Source organism: Gasterosteus aculeatus, chromosome 9 (genome assembly GCF_964276395.1).
Source record: "Gasterosteus aculeatus chromosome 9, fGasAcu3.hap1.1, whole genome shotgun sequence".
Lineage (NCBI taxonomy): Eukaryota > Metazoa > Chordata > Actinopteri > Perciformes > Gasterosteidae > Gasterosteus > Gasterosteus aculeatus.
In genome coordinates this window covers 8,303,417-8,326,690 of record NC_135696.1, presented here as the reverse complement: position 1 = coordinate 8,326,690, position 23,274 = coordinate 8,303,417, and the positions used below count along the sequence as shown (strand labels likewise).

Sequence of the window (23,274 nt, the reverse complement as noted above, 5' to 3'; positions counted from 1 at the left end):
CTTAGGGAGAACGTCAGAGGAGGGATCCCACTCCCGGGATGGACAGACTACAATGGATGCCATGTGTACAGAATGAACAATGTATAATACATGCAATTCCTATGACAGAAATGATTGAAGTAATTGTGAGTAGTAAGCCAGGCGCACAGCAGGACCACTGCAGGGGCAACCACCATCAGATAGAACCACCATCCACAGAAGCCTGTGGAGAGGGAGAGCAAAGAGACTTTAGGAGAGGGTAATGTTGCTTTATGAGTACAGTAATATGATTAATATCTAAAATAATAATGATGATGATGATGATCAGAGCAGGGCCACGGCAGGTGTCAGGACCAGGGTCGAGAAGGAACTACGATCTACGGAGACCTGCTAGGGGAGAAAGCACAACAAATTCAGAGGTACGATGTGATTGTAAAGCGAGTATTGATTAATCTAATGAAAACGGGTCAAGGGTGAAAAAGGTCCAAAGGATATTACCCCTCTAGGGCAGGGGTTTTCAACTGGTTTCGTCCCAGGGATCATTTTTTGCGTACCGACGAGGGGGGATGGGAATTGACAAAAACTAATAGGGGACATGTCATTAAATACTCGTCATGCATTATATTGCATTGCATATAATGCGTTCTCTCCTGCTGTGTTAAATGACTCAATAAGTCAGGCTGTAGCTAACGTTAGCTAAGTCTATGTCAACAAAGCTTCTGGGTAATTTAACTTAGATATACCAGAAAATATTAAAATTATTGAAACCATCACTCATCCTGTTCGCAATTCACTGAATCTCGTGCTCCCTTCTGGCATGCGCACCTGTTCGCAGTTCACTGAATATGAATACCCCCCCACCCAAAAAAAACCTCATCGAATCTACACGATTCACGTGTCACCTATTTTGGTTTCAAAACGGCGAATTTGGCCGAAAGGTGAGGGATTTTTATGCCTGTTTATTACTGTCTTACTTTGTTGTAAAATACACATCGACAGGGTGTTGTCCTCTGAAGTTTAACACTAGAAGCTGTATCACATCTTTTTTTAAATTCTTCTGTGGATTTGTTGCACCTTCTCGCTGTCTCTACATTATTACTGTACTGTCTGCTCTTGAAATACGAGCATGAAATGCTTAAGATGCAGCTTGAAATGTGTTGCAGCATATAGTTAAATGAATGCATCACTGGCCTGTTCATTCTGTACCCAGAAATCCAAAGTGAAACAAAGATGAATTGTTTTTGGAATGCAAATTGTGAGTCATTTGATAAAGATTATTTATATATGACAAATTGACTTATTATTTAGTGGTCATTTTCTTAACTGTTAACAGTGAGTATCAGCCATTCACTTGTCATTCCAGCCGGAGGATGATGTAGAATGCGTGCCACAAACTATTGTTTCTAGAAAACGTATATTATAATATTTAAACGATTACCGTCAGCATTAAAAACTGAAATGTAAGTTCATTCAAAATATCACTGTACAGAGATTCAGAATTACAAAATGTTTATTAATACATGCAAAAGTCTTAAAGAGTGACTCTCCACATCAGGTCCGGAGGGTTTGTTCAGGATGGTCTACTTCTGCAAGAAATAAACACACAAACAAACGAGAGTTGGGCAAACTTCTAAAAATCAATCCACTTATTTACTTGTATTCTTGCAAGTTAGAATCCCTGTAACGTGCCAAAAATAATTGTTAGAGCGGAGTTCTGTGTGTCACGTGGTTCCCTGTAAGGTCTGCAGTGTTTTCCTCCACGCTAACCAAAAATCCAAACATTACGGCACAAAATTGCTCTGTTCAAAGGAAACTTAGCGGAAAGTTAACAGAAAAATTCAGTCATTGCGCCTCGCTGGAGAATTAGCGTAGAGCTGTGAGAGTCAAATATTACAAGAGTGTAAAATTTCCACAGTAGCAGCAACAGGCACTTGAGCTAAGTTTACCATGACTAAATGTTACATTTACCTTTCTGTATTGCCAATGCCAATCAGTTGATATAACTTTTTTAAATGGCACACTCCTTTCCACACATTATTCAGCTTTAAAGCAAATTATTTGCCACATCACCTTTATTAGCACACAGTGGACAAGAGTTTATCCTGAAGTTACAGTTCGATGTACTGAATTTAGAATGGATTAATGGAATGGAAATCAATCACCTCTGCTTTCGGTTCTCGATGGCCGGTAGAGTTTGAACTCGGCTGGGAGCTCGTCCTCGGAGTACACTCTGTCCGAGAAGTATACTCTCGATACTCGACAGTTAGCGTGGATCTGGAAGGAAAACTGTTTAAATTCATTTGCATCAGACATGAGGATCCGCAATCACACAAGTTCATCTGTAAAGCGAGCCGGCTCCTTGTCGGTCTCCATGCACTAACCCGTACACGCAGCGTCTCGATGTAATTGGTCCCGTAGGCCCTCCTGTTGATGCTTTGCAGGTTGAACAGAATCTGGTTCCAGTCATCACCCAGCCTCAAAGGCATGGTGCAGATATACGGCTTTACTCGTATCGTGCTGTGATAGGTGCTCGCCCGAAACCGCCGGCGATTGTTTTTATCGTCTAACAGCTATGCGTTTTTTTGGGAAAAAAAAGCATGAATCTGGTGACTGCAGAGAAATGAACCCATACACACGCAACGCACATTTGTTTGTTCCGACACTGAGCCGTGGAAGCTGTCTGTGTCTGCAGGAATGCCGACCATACCTGGACTTCATAGGTGAAAGCCTTCTTGAGATTTTTGACAACCACAACAAGAAAAGGAAGTTTGATGCCCAATGTCATCTTGGGGTCTGCGGGACATGTTATATATGTGGCACTGCAGGGAGCAGAGGAAACACAAAGACGAGTGACATGGATGAGGGTTGCAAGTGCTTGAACTGGTTGACCTGAGCTGAAGAATCAGTTAAACATAAACTTACATGACAATCGCCTCCTCAAGCTCCAACTCCATCGACTTGGTGTCGTTGTCCATAACTTGCTTGATGTGACCATTCCTCACCTTTGAAGACACAGAAATATCATGTTTAGTTTACGCGCAGAAATGATCTCAATGGCAATGCGGATCCAACAAAAACCAAATGCTCCTCTACTAGTGTCACCTGTTGCTTGGTAATCTCCTTGTGTATTGCTAACGCTAACATTGAACCCTGAATACAAGGGTCTTCCTGAATAAGAAGGTGACTAATGATATCAGCCCCGTCAATTACCTAAAATCCTCCCCAAATCAATAACATTGCTTGGAATTATAATGCAACCTCTGTTCGGTTTCAAAATAACAACAAGAAACTCGACAGCGCTATTGACACGAGTTAAACACGTATTTATACTTTTTAGTGAAGCTGATTAACTGCACTTATCAAAGAGTCGATGGAAGTTCATGTGACACATTAACATTTGAGCAATGCATCCAAAACACACGACAACAGAGAAGGAAGTTCTGGTCTTGCCAAGAGATCATTTAGCTAGCCTAATCACAAAACATGTATTGTATGTAACATGGTTAGCTTTAGCGCGGCTATCTAACACGGCTAAACTCTGTTAGTGGTATTGTGCAAGCTCACCTCTTTATCCCATATCATAAGCGGGTTTCTCCCGAGGTTGGAGAAAAGGGACAATAATCCACTATGTGAAATATCTTTAAACATGTTCACACCGCTTAGTCCACTGCCGTTATGCGAATGGCCGTTAGTCCTAAAACTGTTCCAGCTAACAACCGTTGCGTTTGTTTAGAGATTTGGTTTACATTCAAATCGCTACCACTTCGAGTGGTAGAAAAGAAAAACAGTTGCTGTGGTAACAAAAAGTTGCCATTGTATTCTGTATGTATATTGTGTCATAGAAACAGTGCAAGATAGTATGAATCAAATTGATAACAATCAATAGTAACATATGAAATAAATGTGCAGCACATTTCATGATATATATCAGGCTACAATGTTAAGTTGGTCTTTATTTTATAAAACTATATATATATAGAAGCTCAACTCAGAGCGACTCAGGCCTGGGACACACACACACACACACAGTCCCTCTTGGTTGAACTGGTCACACTGGGAACAACTTGATGTGCAACTAGTAACGGAAAAATTGTTTTAGATCATCAAATCTTTAAACTAAACCTGATTGGATTGAGCTGAGGGAACAGGAAGTGCTGCACTGACAGGATGTGCGTTTATCTTAGCGGCGGCAGCGGGCTGCTTGACCGAAGTCGGCTCTTCGTTGGCTCGGTTGGGGGTCCGGAATTGACAACAACTAATAGGGGACAAGTCATTAAATACTCGTCATGCATTATATTGCATTGCATATAATGTCTGCTGGTCAAATAGTCTAAAATTAATTTTAGACAAATTTTTGCATCGTTTAGAGTGACAAATCGTACCAGCGTACTTTGAAGTCAGAATGCGTATCAGGTTGGCAGGTCTGCTTATTGATAGAACGGTGGACCACTTTACCTTCTGCCTTGTCAGTCCCCTCACCTCAAAATCTACCTCCTCAAAAACGGTAGCGTTAGCTAATCATTTCCCACCGGAGCTTTAGCTAGCTGGCCAACGTTGCGTTCTCTCCTGCTGTGTTAAATGACTCAACTCATCAAGCTGTAGCTAACATTAGCTAAGTCTATGTCAACAAAGCTCCTGGGTAACTTAATTTAGATAGACCAGAAAATATTCAAGTTAACAAATCTCTTCTATCATTGGAAAGTGAACCAATCGAAAAATAAATAAAGTCGGTGTAGTGTTCAAAAATGAAGAAATGCCAGACGGACAGAGGGCATCGCCGATCAAAAGGTTAAAATCAAATGTATTTAATAAAATAGATGGTGTTGTGGTAAAAAGAACATCTCAGCTGAGGAGTCGCTGGTCTCAGCAACCAACAGGCCTCAGGTCAGTCCTTTGACCCCCCATAGTGCCCGTCTGTTGTCTCCACCAGCGAACTCCAGAACAATGGTTCCTACAGGTATTAATAACAATGCTTAAAGGTGTGAAAGTTAGTGTCCACACCTCTGGGAGTGGTCTTCTGGTGAGTTGTAACTCGGATGTCGAATGGTCCTCAGTCAACATCAGTTGTTGTGCAAGTATTACATGCATGCATTCCAGTTAATTACATTACATCAAATACAATCATAACTGTACATTGGTATTATTCTATTACAGTTGCAGAATTACAGTGGTTTTACAATATTGTCATTACTTTATTGATTACACAGTTCCAGAATCATGGCTGTATTCTGGTGTACACTATATGCATTTTATTCATTTTATGAACCGGGTCGTCAGTTTATTTCTAATATCCTACATTGGGCAGCAGAAAAAAACGGAGTCAAAGTAAATGTTTCAAATCCACCTAACGGACCATTTTAGCGAACGTTAACATTCCAACACAAAATAATGATCATACCGTAGATTTAATGGTGTCAAACTAAACGTTCACTTTTTATTTATTTATTATTTAGTTTTCATTATTAAAGTTAGCTTTGTCTTTACTAGAGTCGGTAAAAGAATGCTAACGATAAATTAGCCTTGCGCCGCTATTGGGCTTGTCCGGACTAGCTAATTTATATCCCATGTTCCAGTATTAAAGCTAAATGACGGTAGTTTCATCCCTATTTAACGAAACGTGTGGTTAGTAATTTATTTTCATTCCAATTCAGCAGTTTAGCTAAGCGTCAGCGCGCTAATTTAACTCTACAAGGAGTATGCTAACATCAAAGCATTTATTTCTAAGTCAACGTTAGCTAGTCGTGAACACCTTAGAATATATTGCTAACATGTTACCTCGTCATTAACAATAGCTCACCGTTCACATCGGCAAGTTATGTGGCAGGTTGCAAAAAGGAGACAACTTAACGTTAGCTAACCTAAGCATTGCTAGCCATGCACGTGGGGACTGTCGGCTTTTCAAATTTGGTCAAAAATAACACTAAATAACAAATAGCCTCAACAGAACAACTAGTTAAGATATGAAGACATTAATGCACAAATAATTGTTTTACATTTAGACGGATGGCGGTGGATATCTGCTAACCTTTTCCAAGTGCGGGCCAACGGTTATCTTCTTAATCTGGTTGTGACAAGACGGCCTTCGTCTTGGTTTTCGCGGTCATGTCAGATACTTGATTGTCTCAGTTTATCGCAACTTGAATGGATCTAATAAATGTTACATTTCTGAAGTTCATGCAAATCCTTCATGACTGAATCACGTTCACATTGGAAACATGAATTAATATCGTTCGAAATACATTTTGCACTAAAGTGAATGTAACAACCAGCCAATAGCATTTTTTTGAGTGCAGGTGCGAGGAACATTTTAACATAAAAATCTGTTGACTCGGTGTTGCTGGTTGAGTGTGAAGGGAGCGACAGTCATTTACAGGAGTGTCTGTAAACATCCGCGGAGAGACCATAATAGCAGATATCCACATGTTACTTTGATTTAGCGCCTGCCTGGACATCCACGCACCGCGATCCGTCAAGCCGCGCAGACACGCCGGGGAGCCGAGTTACCGGAAGTTGGGCTGCCTTCAAATTAAAAGCGTCAAAATTGGTTCTGTTTCAAGTAGTTGCTAGATTGTTTAATGCATCACTTTATTAGTGTAGGTGCCTTCTGGGGGCCGGGTTCGCTTTTTTCGTCAAATAAGCGTTGCCACCTATTGGTAAATTAACTTTATTCAACAAACCGAGTCGTCTTTTTTCCAACCGGTTTTCAAGAGCTGACGATATTAGTTCAGCGGACAGTGCAAACAGACTTTTCTATTATATGCGTAGCTATTTCTTCCACCGTCCCATAAACGCGTGGAAACCGCATCGCCATTACTAACGTGATGTTGCTTTCCAGCTGTTAGTTAAGGATGAAGTGACAGCTGTAATTGCGTCTAACTTTACGCACAAATGTCACGCTCCTCTGACTTATTGTGGACGGCGCTTCCTTAACCAACAAAATGCCGTTTATTATCCCGGGTTATCGCCGCGGGTTCCTGTCGCTTCTTGTTCAGGTCTCCCGTCCTGTTCACGCCGGCGTAGAAACATTTAACTGACCGCTGCAATTTATCGGCCGTCTTGCTTGCGACTCGAGACCGGAAACCGAGTTTATTTTTTCAAGCCGCGGTTCGCTTGACGTGCCTGTCACCCCCGCCCCCCTCACCTCCTCCCCCCTCACCTCCTCACATCAACAGCAGGGGGAGGATATCCGACCCCCGTCTCAGGCGAACATGGTGGCAGCTACGCGTGGCTCGCCCGGTTAACACGGAGACAAACTCCCGCTGTGTGTTTTATATGCGGCGCCCTAAACTCCAGCAGAGAGGCGTATCGGGGGGAGGATGGGGGGGGCGACCAGCAGGCGGACGGAAGAGTACGCACGGCGGGCAGAGCGCGCACAGTGTTGTGCTGGTTGAACACATGCACGCCAGCGGAATCCGACGCAGCCCGGACCCGAGGGATCGGCCGAGATAAGGAGATGGTGCCGACTGCGGGGCGAGTTCTGGTGATCCCACCGAGGACGTAGCCGAGGGGCTTCCTTCAAAGCTCTGGGCATTTTTTCCTTCTTCTTCTCCTCTCATACGTCTTTGCTGTGTGTGTGTGTGTGTGTGTGTGTGTGTGTGTGTGTGTGTGTGTGTGTGTGTGTGTGTGTGAGGGAGGGGGGGGATGCGAGGGGAGGAAATCCAGCCTCAGCTCCAAATAACCAGAGACTCCTAAACTGGGACTCCTTTCCGAACGCAGGAAATACGGCCTGGGGGAGAAAAAAAAAGTTTTTTTGTAAAGGAGAGAAGGGGCCCAGTCGCTGATGTTTTTGCATTTTACGGCGTGATTTACGAACAGCATACCACGTTGTTGTTGTTGTTTTTTTGTACTGTTACTCCATAGATTGGAGTTGCTGAGAAAGGACCCGCCGTCGGTGTTGTTATTGCACGGGGGTTTGATTATCACTATTTATAGACCAGCCTGTTCCGACCGAGGCTGTTCCTTGTAGCTGTAATTTTTACAATTTTTTTTTTGCCAACTGCGCGCAACAAGTTGCAGACACTCCCAGCAGAGAGGCAACGCGACTCTGCTTTGCGCCGGCAGATGGTATTTTCTGCGCTTCTCTTTTTTTGGATTAGCGTCTTGTGAATAACGCACAACCCCGAGTCTCCCCCCTCCTTCTTTGGAAGACGCAGGCAGAATAACCGGTGGAGATCCGGAGTGGGAGTTCAGGAAAGGACGCGGCTGGATCCTTGGGAATAGGCCCGCCTGTCAGGCCTCTTGTGATCCGGATCTCGGACTGGACGCGGCTCCCGAACGAGCGGCGTCCGGACTGCTTTCACTGCCCGCTGGAATACGGATGAAACGAGCATTCGTGGGAGTAAGAAATGCAAATCCTCCGCACTCTGAGCTGTGACAAGGGGGTTTAGTGGAAGGTAAAGCCGCCTTAGTTACACATCCCTTTTAAATCAGCGCGAACCGTGTAAAGTCAAAACAGTAACAAATAAAAGTAAAATACTTGATGCGAAACGACAACTAGTCTTTTACCGCAGGACCGTTTTAATCACACACATTTAATGCTGCGTGCTGGAGAATGCGTGCTGTGCACATTATTTCGTTTCAGTCATAATAGTTGATTTAAGCATTAATAACAGTATAACTTTTGAGGAAAAGCCGCACGCGCAAACTATTGACAGCCTCCATCTGTATTCGCTCATTCATTGGAATCCCCTCGACCTGAACGCTGCCCCCCCTCATGCAACAAAGTTATGTTGGATTGACAAAAAGAAAAGCAGGGTTTTTTTTTCTCCCCCTGACGCGGTCTGACTTTGAAATGTCAGCTCTATCAACATATTGCGCACATACAGCGGAGGTCATTTCCAGTCATTTAACGCCAGAACCAACTGGATAAAGTCATAAAGACACACAGAATTAACTCCGTTGTATCTCCAACCAGTCCTTTCCGGGAAGGATGGTCAGTTCAGGAGGCAGAAGGAGTTGTGGCAGTACTTTAACCGCAGCTGGATAGAAAGCTGGGGCTCAAACCCGGAGCCTCTTTGGAGATGAATACATGTAACATGAGTACTGACGCATACCCGGGGTCGGAGAATGAACTGCTCAAGGACCTGGAACGGCGCGTCTCGTACGAGTGAGAGAGCAGACTCCTGTGTGCGTAGCAAAGACGTCTGTGCCGCGCTCCCCATTCAAGCACTGTGATTATTCCAAATCCCTTTGCGCACTCTCTCTCTCTCTCTTACTTCCCGTGCGCTATGTGCACACTCTGTGCCCACGTCTAATTGCCAGAGGGCCATCAGAAGATAATACACCCCCACCCCCACCTCCCCCTCGACATGGCCACTCTGCAACACCAGCGGCAGCTTGTCATGCACTGCACGGAGGCGAGCTGCGACTCCAGCGGTGATGGCGCAGTGACCGTGCAGATTAGCAACAGCGCGCCACACGTGCATCCACACGAGCCACTGAGGACTGCCGGCAAGGCTGTGAGCAAGATTAAACCAAACCTCCACAAATACAGCATCTCTTCCAGTTGTAGCTCGGCAGACTCGAGGCCGGTCGGGGTCCCTGCCCCGAGGGCGCACAGGAAGGCCCTGCCGCTGTTCGAACGCTCCGCCGCTCAGTGCTGGGACCCCAAGTTCGACTCGCCCATCCTGGAAGACGCGTGCCAAGAGAGGTGCTTTCCTCAGACACAGCGGCACTTCCGCTATGTCCTCTTCTACCTGGCAGTGGCGGCTGTACTCTGGGGGGTTTATTTCGGTGTCAATAGTGACCGATGCGACCCTGTGGCCTTTGTAGCACCCACAGCCTCCTTCTTCGTCCTCCTGGTGCTCCTCTTTTTGTTCACCTTAACGCGGGCCTACAGGAGGCTGTACAACCAAACCGCCTTGCTCCTGATCGCAGTCACCTTCGCCATCACCTTAGCTCCACAGACGCAAACCACTGGCTACAACGAGCTGAAGTGGGCTGGCGGTGGGAACGCTTCATATGTGCCACTGCCTCCAACTCCTTGCATCTCCCCCGTGGGAACCTTTTCCCTGTGCATGGAGGTTTTGTTGTTGTTATACAGCGTCCTCCATGTTCGTCTGTATGCCTCCGTGATGCTGGGGCTCCTGTATTCTATATTATTTGAGGCATTGGAATGGCTGCCGTTGCTTCAAAAGAGTTACGACACTACTTTATGGGGGACGGGGTCGCCGGGGTCAAGTCCCGATTGGGAAGGCGACACCCTCCGTTGGCTCGGTCCGGCCAAAGCTCTGCTCCACTTGTGCGCCCACGTCATTGGTATCCACCTGTTCATCATGTCGGAGGTGCGTTCCCGTAGCACCTTCCTTAAAGTTGGCCAGGCTATTATGCACGGCAAAGACTTGGAGGTGGAGAAGGCCTTGAAAGAGCGCATGATCCACTCCGTCATGCCGCGGCGGGTGGCGGATGAGCTGATGAAACAAGGCGACGATGAGGGCGGCGGGGAGAACTCTGGCAAGCGGTATTCCTCCGGTGCTTGCTCTGCCTCGGCCGTCTCAGTGGGGGGCGGAGGTAGCGGCGGAGCCTCGCAAGCCCAAAGTGCCACAAGTGGCAAGAGCTACCCTCACAACAATCACAAACGCAAGAAGACCTCCATCCCCAGTGGACAGATCATCTTTCGGCCTTTCAATATGAAACGCATGGAGCCCGTCAGCATCCTCTTTGCGGATATCGTGGGTTTCACCAGAATGTCGGCCAATAAGTCCGCTCCCGCCCTGGTGGGCCTTCTCAACGATCTGTTTGGACGCTTCGACCGTCTATGTGAGCTAACCGGTTGTGAGAAGATCAGCACTCTGGGAGACTGCTACTACTGCGTGGCCGGCTGCCCCGAGCCCAAGCCGGACCACGCCTACTGCTGTGTGGAGATGGGCTTGGGCATGATCCAGGCCATCGAGCAGTTCTGCCAGGAGACACGCGAGACCGTCAGCATGCGCGTCGGCGTCCATACGGGCACCGTCCTATGTGGCATCCTGGGAATAAAGCGCTTCAAGTTTGACGTGTGGTCAAATGATGTCAATCTGGCTAACTTGATGGAGCAGCTCGGCGTGGCGGGGAAGGTCCACTTGTCAGAAGCTACGGCCCGGTTCCTGGACGACCGTTACCAGAGGGAGGACGGGCAGGTGGCGGAGAGAGCCGGACAAAGTGTGGTGGAGAAACTGAAGGGTAAGTGGCTGCTCACCTCCAACTTCCTCTGAAGTTCCCCACATGAATTGAGTGTTAGATTGCAGTGTCATATATTACTGTCTCTTCAATAACTTTTTGAATGTTTTAAGCAGCGCTCTATACGTATTTTGGAGCTCTGCATTTTAATGACTACGGTCTGTGTCATAACCTTTTTAATTTACAAATACACCAAATGGATTGTTACAGAAAAGATTATTTGATTAAATGCCTCTTCTAATGACCCAAAGTCCGTTTTGCTAGAGAATTCAAACCACAAAACGGAATATGAAGATACTCGGACTGATTCAGGGATGTTGTATATCATACATTACAGTTAAACAACACATATTTTTCAGGCCTTCTCTTGGAATAAATACCGTTTTTAATCAAATCTGTTGAGGTGAGTTAACACCCAGTGAAAGGTCCGGTTCGTATCTCTTGACTGTGTTTAAAGCTTCTTGTTGTGGTGGGACAGAATGTTTGAGCTGACCGGCTTCACTGTCCTGAGCCAGGTACCGTACTGGGTTTCAGTGGATTAAACAGGAGTTTATTGGGCCCACGATGGATGGTGAAAGTGGTGAGCGACTAGATGGACACCTCACATCTAATGCTCATATCGCACCCCTCCCCCCCTCCAACCTGAACGCACACAGCAAACACAGACGTGTGTCTCAATGGAACTGCTCTCTCCAGCAGGAGCTTCCTCATTATCCTTCTAATCGTAGGTCGTAGGAGTGTGTTCACGCTTTGCTCTAAATAGTGCCGTCACTCTCCATCTCCAGACCGGTAAACAGTAACAGAGTAGGGATACGGACACGCCGCTTTTGTTGAGCGTGAAAAGGGGAGAAAGGGTTTCCTGCTGCGTGAGAAGGATGGGTCGGCATAGTGTATTTATTTAAATTTTTTTTGTGAAATGAACAGAGAGAAAAGCAACACACTTCTTTTGTTGACTAAATATAATTATTCAGAATCACATACTCCTGCTTCATGTTGTGAATAGTTGAACAAATCAGTTTTTGCTGCTCTTCATGATTTATTTGAATACCTTGAGTTTTCTGAGACCTCGAGGTGTCTCTCTTTCTCACCGTATATCCTAACAAATTTTTATTTTGTCTTTTATGCTGAAATATTTGCATGAGGGATAAAGTGAATAATTTGGTATGTTTCCTTAGTTCCAGGCTCTATACATTCCTGGTTGTTTTAATTCTTTTAGACAACGTTATTGTGTACCACGATATTTCGATGCACAATCTGTTTCCATTGAAAGGTGATAAATGATCATATTGAATCATCATCCGCCCTCCTGTCTCTCTTTCTCTGCCCCCCCCCCCCTTCCACATATCTCCCTCTGCTCCCCCTCATCCTCGCCGTGTTATCACATTCATCGCCTCGGTCTCTCACCTGTCACCCAGGCTGTGACATGTGGTCTGTTGTGTAACACCGCTTCATTGCTGGTGGTCTTTAATCTTGGGGTAAGTCATTAGTTGTGTCAGCAGTGCGCTGAATCTAAGTGATGTATGAAATCGAATTACATGTATGTCCCACCACAGTGCAGTACATGGAACATAGACTGTGTCAAGACTGCATGAACCGCCAAATCCAAGCATCTGCTGTATCTATTTAATGAAAGACTAAGGGATGAGTCATACCCCTGTTGGTTAATGCATTAACTACAAAAGTATGCAGTGAGGATTCAGAATAGGCCAAATAAGCAACATTGTTATGCGTGGCTCTACTCCTTCACAGGAGAAAACACAGTTTATTTCAGAAAAGTACACAAATAGTTATATACAGTGTATATTGTTGTTATATGGATGTTAATAGTGTGAATCTGATGAAATATAATGATGCAATTTATTTAAACTAAAAAGAGAAATTACGATCACTGAAGGAGTTGTAAAAGTTACACCCTGAAAAAACTTGGTTGGCTTCAAATGTGTCCTATTGCATTGTGGAACACAGAAGCCTTAAAGTGACCAAACACTTACGTGGTGTTTTGTTTCTTCCCACAACTCGAGTGCATCATTTCTATTGTAAATCTGCCTTTCAAATTCTCAGTAATCGACGGTCCCAATGATGGTCACCATCTACTCTTCCCCGTTTATCTACAGTTTTCTCAGGAGATTACCGCTTTTCACTTTGTTGTTTATTGTGTTGTTGTTTTTGCCACATCTTACTCTTTACATCTATATAGATCTTTATAGTTACTTGGATATTTACACCCTCCATTTTCCTGCTTTGCCTTGTAGCCGATGCCTCCCTCTCTCCCCTCGCTCGGCTGCTCACGCCTCGCCTCTTTTTCTCTGTTCCTAACACGCGGCTATTTCACGGCGAGTGGTGAGGACTGCAGTCCTGTATCTGCTGTCCAACAAATGACTTTTCTACGCTCCCCTTGTCAAGTGCTGCAGCTTGGGGAAACCAGCTTGTGGAGTTTTCTGGCACAGGTGTGTGTGTGTGGGTGCGTGTGCATTAGACGGTCTACATTTTTTGTCACAGCTCCGTATAGTTACAGTGTGTTTGTACTTCAGCAGCCTCAAGGTTCCCACCTTGAACTGCTTTAACAGTATAATAAGTCGACACTGGCACCTGCTCAATTTTTTGTGTGGGTGTGTGTGTTTTGCGGCCGCAGAAATCGGGGCTTGTGTTGTGTGCAGTGTGTCTTTGTGTGCGTCCGTGGCACATGTACACCGGTGTGTACAAACAGACCTATTCTTCCAGTGCAGGCAGAGTGCTGCTTTGGGAAGTTCGTGGCCCCGGGCTGGTTGGTCTGAGTTAAATCAAACATGTCACTTAAACACGCAGAAGCAAATGGCAGGCCGGCCACAGTGGGTCGTGGGCTTCGCTGTTCTGCACTCTGCTTTTCTCCAGTGCTCCCTGGTGACGGTAGCGGCCTTTTTACCATCTCGTGGAGAGCCCTCGCACTTCCACACCGCCCGCGCGATAAGAAGCTGGGATTTGGCGTTCACTTGTCAAGTTTTCTTTTTAATCGGCAAATGTTACTCTGTCGATGGTGGTGTATTAAAGTTCATTACAAAGGTTTTCTCCTGTGGAGTCTACATCTGTACTATATCACCATAATACGGTACCATAATATCAGTACATAACAATCAGTATTTCATTGATATTATTAGTACATGAAATTAATTCATGGGAAATTCTGTTGGGACTGGGACTTTGAAACTAATAGGTCAAGACAACAGTGTTTTCTGATGGTGAAGCTTTGCTGGGGCATGAAGTGAAATAATTCCACATTTATTCAGGCTGTGTAGGGAACGTTGGCTGTTTGTCACAAGCACTGCACCACTTTATTCTGTTAATGGCGCCGCTTTTTCCCCAAAAGAGAAGACTTTTATTTGTATTGCACCTTCCATCGACAAGGCAATAAGAGACCGAGAGGCATTAGGATGAGATATAACTGATGCACAAGGGAATATAAGCCATTTATCTACGCCGTTATTAGTGTTAATTAATGTTACTAGTTAAGCCTTTGGTTCCTCTACCCCGAGAAGTCTAAATATCTGTTAAAGAGGGCACATTCTGTCCTGAGGTTAGTTGGTTAATTGATCCTTAGAACATTCAATATTAACAATAATTATTATTAAGTGATTTTAACACATACCCATTATTGAATATACAATGAGTCATTATTTATAATAAGAATAAAAAAAGATTAATAAAGAGTACAAATATTCTAACAAATGTGATTTAATACCTCTGAGATACTGGGAAAAGCTCGTATGGTACTTCTGAAGTCATCCCTTCCACATTGAAAGCCGTCACCGGGAAAAACGGATTTCATGTTTACTTTCTGCGGCCAAATCTTCTCAGGCTTCTTCAGCAGATTGTAGTAACTGTAAGATAGTAGGCATCAGAGTCTCTCCTCCACAGGTCGTCTTCTCCTTTTGGGGCGGAGCCGCGTGGCTGCGTTGGCCTGTCCAGCAGTGTGTGCGCCCGCATGTTTTATGACAAAGATAAGACCCAGAGGACATCAAACTAAATGGCTGATCAAAGTCCTTTGGTACACAGATAAACGTGCACACAGTTGTATATAGTTAGTTAGAGAGGGCTTTATGGCTGAGAGGTGAGCACACAAGCTAGAATCAACTCTGGGAGTTTTAATGTTGTCTTTGTAGCGTAAACTCTCGGCGTTCGCATGTGTCGGTCTCATACGTGTGCGTATGAGACCGACACATCCCCTGTTTGAAGTTGAGAGGAGGCGGTTGTCCTGAGGCCTGTGACCCAACGTGCTGTTGTTTCGGCCCTGCTTCTTCTACCTCATTGGTCTACAGCGACGCTGATCCTGCAGGGTTCAAAGGTCAACCGTAATATCTCTCTCTCTATCTCTCTCTAGTAAGTAGTCTTGCAAGCGTGTCTGTTTCTCCGTCTGCTGCCGGTTGTCGCTGTGCATGATAACGGAATGAAAAGGAAAATGGCATCCAGTAACAGGAGCTAAACATGGGAACCGAGAGGAAAGAAGACGACCACGCAGGAATGTGCTGGGGAACTGAGGGGGAAAAAAAAAAAACATAAAAATAAACTTTTGAGACTGAAATGACTTTGGGATATTTGCAGAGGTAATCGGCTATACTCCCGTTTATTTTGTTTTAACCCCATTTTTACTATTTGTTTTGTGGCTTTCTTCTCTGTGAGAGGCAGTTAAGAAGACCAAAGTTTAATTTCCTTAATCCCATCCGCAGCATCGGCGAGCTTGTCAAATTCAGCAGCGACGTCACGATAAAGGGATATGAATCAATTGAATTTAGTTCCTCATGTTTCTTAAACTGTATTAAGGATTGTGTGGCGGTTGAGGTAATGGACCTACAGAAACTTGTATAATGGTGTTCAATATTATATTAGGTTCTTCCTAATCCCATTCTCATTACAGTTTTTTCCGATTGCTAAACGACAGCGAGCACAACTGGAGTCAAGCCTAGTTTATGCTTCTGCGTTTTCAGAGCCACGCAGACGCAAGCCCCCCTTGCGTGTCCCTTGCGTCGCTTTTCACACCCGCGTCCTTGCGTGTGTCGAGACATTTTTCTAGGCGTGCGTTGCTTTCGACGCAAGCGACGCACGCCTCCCGCAGCGCACCAGGCTGCGATTGGTCCGCTAACTACGTCCTTTACGGAGTCTCACATTTCCGCTTTCATAGCCCGACACCGCCATTATTAAAACTAAGAATGTTTACGAGAGAACGGATCAGATTGAAGAACTTTTGTCGGAAGAAATGCGTAAACATGACCGCTTATACAAGCCGTCATTGGCGGGTTGTAGAAGCGGGTTGGATTCACGGAGCGAGATCGCCGCAAACGCCGGTCGAGAGGTGCACAAAGTTGTGGAGGAAAATACGGGACAAATGTGTCCGTGATGAAAAGCAGCAGTGGCGATGCACGAGGCAACCCCACTCTTAACACACGACTCAAAACAGGCTCAGTGCAGCAAACACTGTGCACGAGCCTCAGTGAGAGAACACACACTGTCACTCAGAACACACTGAGAGTAAAAACACCAGCATCAAACACCAATACACTAAATACTAACTGTTCATCTTTATATTTTGAACCATTTCAGTGAATTCATACAAAGTAAGATTTTCTTCAAAGAAAAGAGCGACATTCTTTTACATGACTTATTGACATTTTTAGAACATTTTTAAGGTAAATGAAAATTAGCAGTTTGCTTCAATAGTCTGTAGTAATTTACGGAATTACAGTAATGGGAAAAAAAGATAGAAACTAAAAGTACAGACTGTAATGTGAACAAATAATTGAGGGGCTGATCCCGCCTCTCTAGCACCAGGCCACAGGTTTTCATCACCATCACATCTAATGTTCTCTCTGCCATGAACCTGGGGAGGAACCTTCTGGAGGTCCTCATCCATCCCTGGCAGTCCTCTGGACTCGTGTCCTCACATCCGGCTTCCAAAAGAGACATTTGGTCATGTGGGTGGTGACCAAACACTTTCCACCTCCAGGCAGAGAGAAACTCCTCTCACCTGTTTGTATGATGGAGAACTTGCATTACAGATGCCACTGTGGATCTTTGCAGATTGGGTTCCACCCTCAACTCTCTCAATGAGAGGCCGTGAGTCACCACATGGTCTATAAGTGAAGCCCTTATTTCATCTGAAATAACAGCTCTTTGTCTTCTTTGTCTCCCTCCACCAAGCCGTTGTCCTTGTTCCAAAATGTCCAAAATGAGTCTTTCTGAGCTCTACCTATATATAATGTATATATGTATGTGTGTGTGTGTGTGTGTGTGTGTGTGTGTGTGTTCACTAACACGTCTAAAACAAGACACCTGCTCAGCCTTTCAGCTGAATTGCAATCAGCAGTGTTTGAAAGGCACATTCTGTTTTGAATGTGTGGTTCACAGTTTTGACAGCAGTGTTTTAGCATTTGAACAAAGTGCTGTAAATCCAGTGTTGTGCAGGTTGTGGATACGTCATGGGATAAGTGTGTAGAGTTTTGAAAACTGTGTTCAAGCAATAAAAAACGAACTAGAGTTTGGTCCACATGAGCAGAAAGACGTCTTTCTTCTCTCCATCCGGATTGACCTGTTTGTGTCTCTCTCTCTGACAGTCTTTTCCTCTCTCCACAGTTGTCTCATCAGCTTTTTTTAAATTGTACACGTATTTTATCACGAAAAAACTTGTCACTCCTATTCCTCAAGAATGTGTTGAGTCAAGTGCGCGTGTGTGTCTGTGTGTGTGTGAGATAAGCGTGCCCAACCCTGTGCTGTCATAGCCTGATTGGATGTGTATTGTGCAAACACATGCACTTAATCTTGAACTAGTCCTTCCTGGCAGTTGATACATTTAAGCTATTTTTAGAAGAAGCCTAAATTCATTTCTGTGATCAGCTAAATCCACACTGATGAGTCACCTGTTTTGAATTGTGTGTAATTGTTGTTGACAGGTCCGTCCAGTCAATCCAACACGTGTCTCTGTTTGTGTGCGACAGAGGCCAAAGGTTACCCACAATCATGAGTGTTTGTCAGTCAATGCAGAATTCTATACCAGTGTTTGGACATTTAACTCACACCAAAGTACTCTCTCATAAGCAAATGAGGCCTTGCAAGGAATAACTGGGACCTGCTACAGGTCCCACTCTCTGCCTGGTCTCATCTGCTGTTTTAATACACACGAGGTAACTTGAATTTTCTTCACTGCCACCACCCCGGAGTATTTATTTTGCCCTTTCAACAAAACGTGTTCAATAACCAGCAAATATTTCAACACTGATAAAGCCAGCTTGCATAACACTCAAGTCGTGTGAAATACAATGAAGATCCAATGCTTTATCAGGGTTTAGGCAATGAACCTAATTCATAGCAAATATTACAGAGGCAGACAATGCATACTAGAGGGGGAGCGTGCACGCGGAAAAGGTCCCTGGCCTAATGTGAACCACGAACCTCCAGCCTAGACCATCAGGACCCGGGAGTGTTTAGTTTTGTTTTAAATCCCAATGCGTTCACTTTTGGACATTTTTTTTAATCTGTCATTCAAACTGCTGGTCCTCGAAGGAGGATGTGTGTGTGCGTCACGGCTCTTCATAAACTTTTTTCATTTTCATTTAACACACTCAGTCACGTGAAATATATCTTATTTATCTGCTAGTTAATCCGTATTTTGCAACAGCTGTGTGTGCCAGTGTGGCAACAGCAGCTGGTTGTGTCATGTGTGTGTGCGTGTGCGCGCCAACTGGAGTACGCTGGAGAGGAGCTGTGTTAAACAGCTGTTCTGAATAATACATACGTGTGCGCTGCTTCAAGCCTGCTGAAAAATCCATGAGCTTCCTTTGGTTTATAGCGCTAAAGAGGGATGAGAGAGGGAGAAAGCGAGTTGATAGCTAATGCAGGGGGGGGGGGGGGGGGCTGATGTTTAGTCAGACTGCGGGTGTTGGCCCGTCATTGGCCGCTCATTTCAACGTGCGTCCTCCTCCCCTTCCACGCCCGTGGCTGCTCCATCTGTGTTACAAAGACGCCGCCGCTGCATCCTGTGCTTCACGCCGCCTAAGACGACTGGGGCTGGTTTGAAGAAATACAAACAAAAATGTAAACAAGCCTGGCCCTTTTTTTCCCCCTATGGAACCAGAGGAATGGCCGAGGAATGACAAACGCAATTCGTCAAAGCCTACGCAAAGAAAGCGGGATAAACGCCGCCCTTCTGTTTGTGTTACCAGTTAAATGTGTGTGTGACTGCAGTTATCAGTTCGCCAAAGTAGGCCACCTCACCTGCAAGGAGTGCCCTCGTCAACCTTAACCTGCCCGAGCAGCGTGCCCTTTGGTCCGGAAGAAGTCACTCAAGTTTTTTAGTGCAGCGTATGTAGGTGGAGCATGACCGCAGGGAAAGGTCACAGGTCACTGCTAGCGTCTCCATTAAAGGAGGATTGCGGAGTGTACAACCTACTGAGATTACTGATGCAACGTTTGCTCTCTCTAGCATTACATGAGCTCTAGTGACGTCTGGATCTTCACACGCTTGCAGAAATCTGATTTTGCAGACTGTCAATATATTATATCTCGTCGCTTGGAGGAAAAAACGAGGTGTGGGAGCGTCGTTCCGGTGCGTTGCGACAGTGCAACACCTATACGCTCCGTCCTTCAACGTGGCCCGGAACACATGAGCGTGAACGCTGCTACAATGAGACTTTCAAATGTGGTATCAGCAATTTGGATCTCAACTTGTTCTTAAGTATTTTGGTTCATTCATCCCTAGAGGTGTATAACTAGCGATTGGATCTCCCAAGATGCACCTTAATGCCACGTCTAAAAAATCCTTCGCGGACAAATCGGCAGCCTTCTACCCGGATGGAAGTAGGTGTAGAATATTGATGCAATTTAGTGAGACAAGAAATTACCCCTTTTTTAAGGACTTGCAGCTGTTGCAGTTTGTGGTTTGGGGGGAAAAGGACTCACACTAACCGTCCAAAACATGTTTTTTAAAAGTAGCGTTTGGAACAAATCAGAGAAGTCAGTCTAAAAATGTCCGTCCAGTGCTACTATGAGCGGCATGCAAAGCGCTGCTCCCTGGTAGTTTGTGGAAAGAGTGAGTTGTGTAACATTAGGAGAGAGAGAGAGAGAGAGAGAATATGTTTTCTGGTCATGACCCCTTCCCAAGGAGTTCCCACAGTCGAGCTAAGGGCAGCAGGTCAGTGGCATCCAGCAGAACAAATCCCACCATGTAGTCCTCAAGCGAGACCTATTAAAGCGCCTTTGTGCCCCCCTGGAAATGATGCTTCATGAAAAGAAGAACTAACGAGTGCAACAAACTGTGCCGCGTGTTTGTATTCTGATACTGTGGTGCATTGTTGACCTCCCAGCAAGCATGGAGTTAAAATGTGGCCAAGTGTTTGCTCATGCATGAAACCAAGTGACGCGTCCGTTGTCATTGGCTTCCCCTTTGCAGAAGGGACCAAGGTTCGTCATTTCTTGCTCAAGGACTGTCCTCTGCCACTGAGCGACAGCCTCCCCGAGAGAAACTCTGTGATGTGAGACACTAAAATGCCTTTTAACAGCTGTGTGTGTGTGTGTGTGTGTGTGTGTGTGTGTGTGTGTGTGTGTGTGTGTGTGTGACGCAGTGGCCGTCAGAGTGCTTCACTGTTCCTGTCAACCTGCTGCACTATATGTCACACTCACACTTGTAGGATCATCTGAGGGAAGAGCCATTGACGAGCAGATTTTGAAGGAATAAAACCGGGTGGATGCATTATTAAACACTGTTATTTGGAAACCAACAGAGGGGCGTGTTTGTGTGTATAAAGTAATAAAAAGAATCCCGTTAAACACGTTTGCCGCCCCAGATGTGTAAGCGATGTTGTTTGGACCGGATTGGTTCCAGTTAGAACAAGTTGTGGATCCCATAACCAGGGTTGATCTGACAAAAGTATCGTGTTTGTCCAAAAAAAGACGAGGAATTCTGATCCGCTACGCTGCCAATGGAGGCTTTATCAAATCCCCAGAGTATGATTTCAAAAAGCAGATAAAGGAGATGGGGGGGGGACAAAAGAAAGGGAGCAAGTGGGGAACTGATGGCATAAGAGCGGAGGGGGAGGAAGGATAGATGGATAAGGGGGAGGGAGGGAGGGAGGGTATTAGAAGGAGGATCATGCGAGAGCCTCGTCTCTCGGTTTCGTCAGCGTGTCCAAATATGGAGGCATCTGCTTTTGCACTAGGCCTGTTCTCAAGACCCGCCACTGGCCAGGGAGCAGACCGGAGGGTAGGGAACAGGGGGGGGTGGGGGGGGGGAGTACAAAAAAAAAAAAAAGAAAGAGGCCGATGGGAGAAGCTTCAAGTGAAAGGAAGATGGCTGAAAAACAGGAGAACATGACAGCAGAGACAAGATGGAGTAGCTGGGTTCAAAAATAGGGGGTTGAGAGACTGCGAAAGACATAAGATTCAGCAAGACAAGAGAGAGAAAAGGCTGGAGGTGAAAGTTTGAGCCGTGGTGGAGCAAAGTTGGACAGTGGGAAGGGCAAGTCTGTGAAAAGGGAAAACAAGTTGAAGGCTATTTTTAGTGCTGCAGTTGTTTATTTTCTGACTATTCCAAGCAGCAAGATGAAAGTGAAGAATGAGAGAAAAGGTTAGAGGAATCTCAGGAAGAGAAGGGCACGTTCTGCCAGCGCCTGCCTCTATTTGTCTTTGTATGCCTCAGCTTCGAGGCCTAATTAGTCTGAGTAAATATTGCTGTTGCTCTTAGTCTCCCTCTGTATGTTCACACACACTTTCACTTTTCTGTGTGTTGGGAGCCAAAGGAAAGCCGGCGACCTTTAGGTCACCGGGGAGGATTTCTGATCATGGGCTTTGAAGCCGCCGCAGGGTTCAGAGGTTATTTGTCAAGAAGTTCGTAGTCCGGTTTGGGATGATCCTGTGGGGAGTGACCCGAAGAGACCTTGGTCTGAAATATTCACCAAGAAGCTCTCACATGGGGACCGCTGAGCCGGGCCACATCCACTCTACCACGCAGACAGGGAGTTGTGTGTGTGTGTGTATGTGTGTGAATGCAATCAAGAAACACTGTGCAATCATTCTCATAATTCGACTGTGAGTGAGCACATAATGATGATTTCCCTAATCAAGTCATTTATTCTACACTTTTTATTCTGATTGATTAATTTGTGTTTATTGTGTATGTCAATAAATATTCATATCAATCAAATCTGCACTTTGAATGATGCGATCTCGGGAAGCGGTGGCGAATCCTTGCTTTTGAGTTGTTAGCAGCAGATGTCAAACATTCTTGCTTCATGTTTATGGTGGTTAATTAATATGGTGGCAAATTTTTGTATTGACTAATTTACTTGCCGTTTCAGCACTAGTGCGATGAGTTTAAATCTGTACGTGTTGCTGTGTAAGTGAGCTTGGTGTGCTCATTTTTGGATGTGTGTGTGTGTCTATGGTGTGCATGGTCTTGTGGGTACATGTGGAATGTGGCGACTCAGCTACGCTTCCTCTCCACTGATGCTTCTGTTCATTCATTCTCGTGTATACACCCTTTATATTTAGTCTTGTGGTAGTAACTGTGTGTGTGTGTGTGTGTGTGTGTGTGTGTGTGTGTGTGTGTGTGTTGGTGTTTCTGTGTTGATGATTTGTAATAAATGAGGATATGTGGGGCAAAGGCAACAACACTGCAGTCCACTACCTTGGATGAGTCACTCGTTTGAATATATCACCATCCAATATGTCTCCGAGGGGCCAAAGTGGCTTATTTCCTGGAAAGGATGTCTTATGTCCTCTTGGAGGGTGTTGCTGGGATATTCAAGCAAACAGGGGAAAACAAATTGTTCCCCAAATGTTCATGTGTAAGTTAAATGTTTATTGCAGAATTTTTTCTTCAATATTTGGTATAGATGTTTCTGTCTGCACAATCTAGAAAATTTGATTCTGGGCCTCAGCCCGAAATTAGACTTGAATGGATGCAACCTCAGAATAAGAGACCGATTGTTACTCCCCTGCGCTGCTTCCAGCTCAATTTGATCCCACATGGAGGACCATTTGTTACCTCATCAGACTCCCGACAAGTTGTTAAAACATCAATTTAAAATGAATTGGCTCTTTAAATAATATTGTTTACATTTAATTTATGCATGATGTCAGTCTTTTGAATGGCAAGCGTGGAAAACGGACACAAATGTT

General features: G+C 45.1%; 2 protein-coding genes across 3 annotated transcripts in view; one reads left to right on the top strand and one right to left on the bottom strand.

The window, feature by feature from the left end:
• Positions 1 to 1,471: 1,471 nt before the first annotated feature.
• On the bottom strand, positions 1,472 to 7,283 carry LOC120825141 (cilia- and flagella-associated protein 20-like). Of its 2 annotated transcripts, none has more exons than XM_040186581.2 (6): positions 7,136 to 7,283; positions 2,902 to 2,981; positions 2,687 to 2,798; positions 2,361 to 2,549; positions 2,142 to 2,253; positions 1,472 to 1,565 (listed from the first exon to the last, which is right to left on the bottom strand). In XM_040186581.2, exons 2-6 carry the CDS (start codon positions 2,952 to 2,954, stop codon positions 1,531 to 1,533), a joined length of 501 nt encoding a protein of 166 aa, XP_040042515.2. In that variant the 5' UTR covers positions 2,955 to 2,981; positions 7,136 to 7,283; the 3' UTR covers positions 1,472 to 1,530. The 2 variants fall into 2 exon arrangements, with proteins under 2 accessions (XP_040042515.2, XP_040042513.2); XM_040186579.2 differs by lacking the exon at positions 7,136 to 7,283 and adding an exon at positions 3,544 to 3,969.
• Positions 7,284 to 7,785: 502 nt separating this feature from the next.
• adcy9a (adenylate cyclase 9a) overlaps positions 7,786 to 23,274 on the top strand; it is a 29,480-nt gene continuing 13,991 nt past the window's right edge. The window contains exon 1 of the mRNA XM_040186575.2: positions 7,786 to 11,139. Within this exon, the coding sequence (XP_040042509.2) occupies positions 9,288 to 11,139 (1,852 nt within the window). The 5' untranslated portion in view covers positions 7,786 to 9,287. The remainder of the gene's footprint in view (positions 11,140 to 23,274) is intronic.

Excerpts from the sequence above, each read along its gene's own strand:
- LOC120825141 (XM_040186579.2), bottom strand. The coding sequence starts at position 3,627 with ATGTTTAAAGATATTTCACATAGTGGATTATTGTCCCTTTTCTCCAAC. Across the intron at positions 2,982-3,543 it reads TTATGATATGGGATAAAGAG|GTGAGGAATGGTCACATCAA; the intron begins GTGAGCTTGCAC and ends GTGTCTTCAAAG. Across the intron at positions 2,799-2,901 it reads CTTGAGGAGGCGATTGTCAT|TGCCACATATATAACATGTC; the intron begins GTAAGTTTATGT and ends TGCTCCCTGCAG.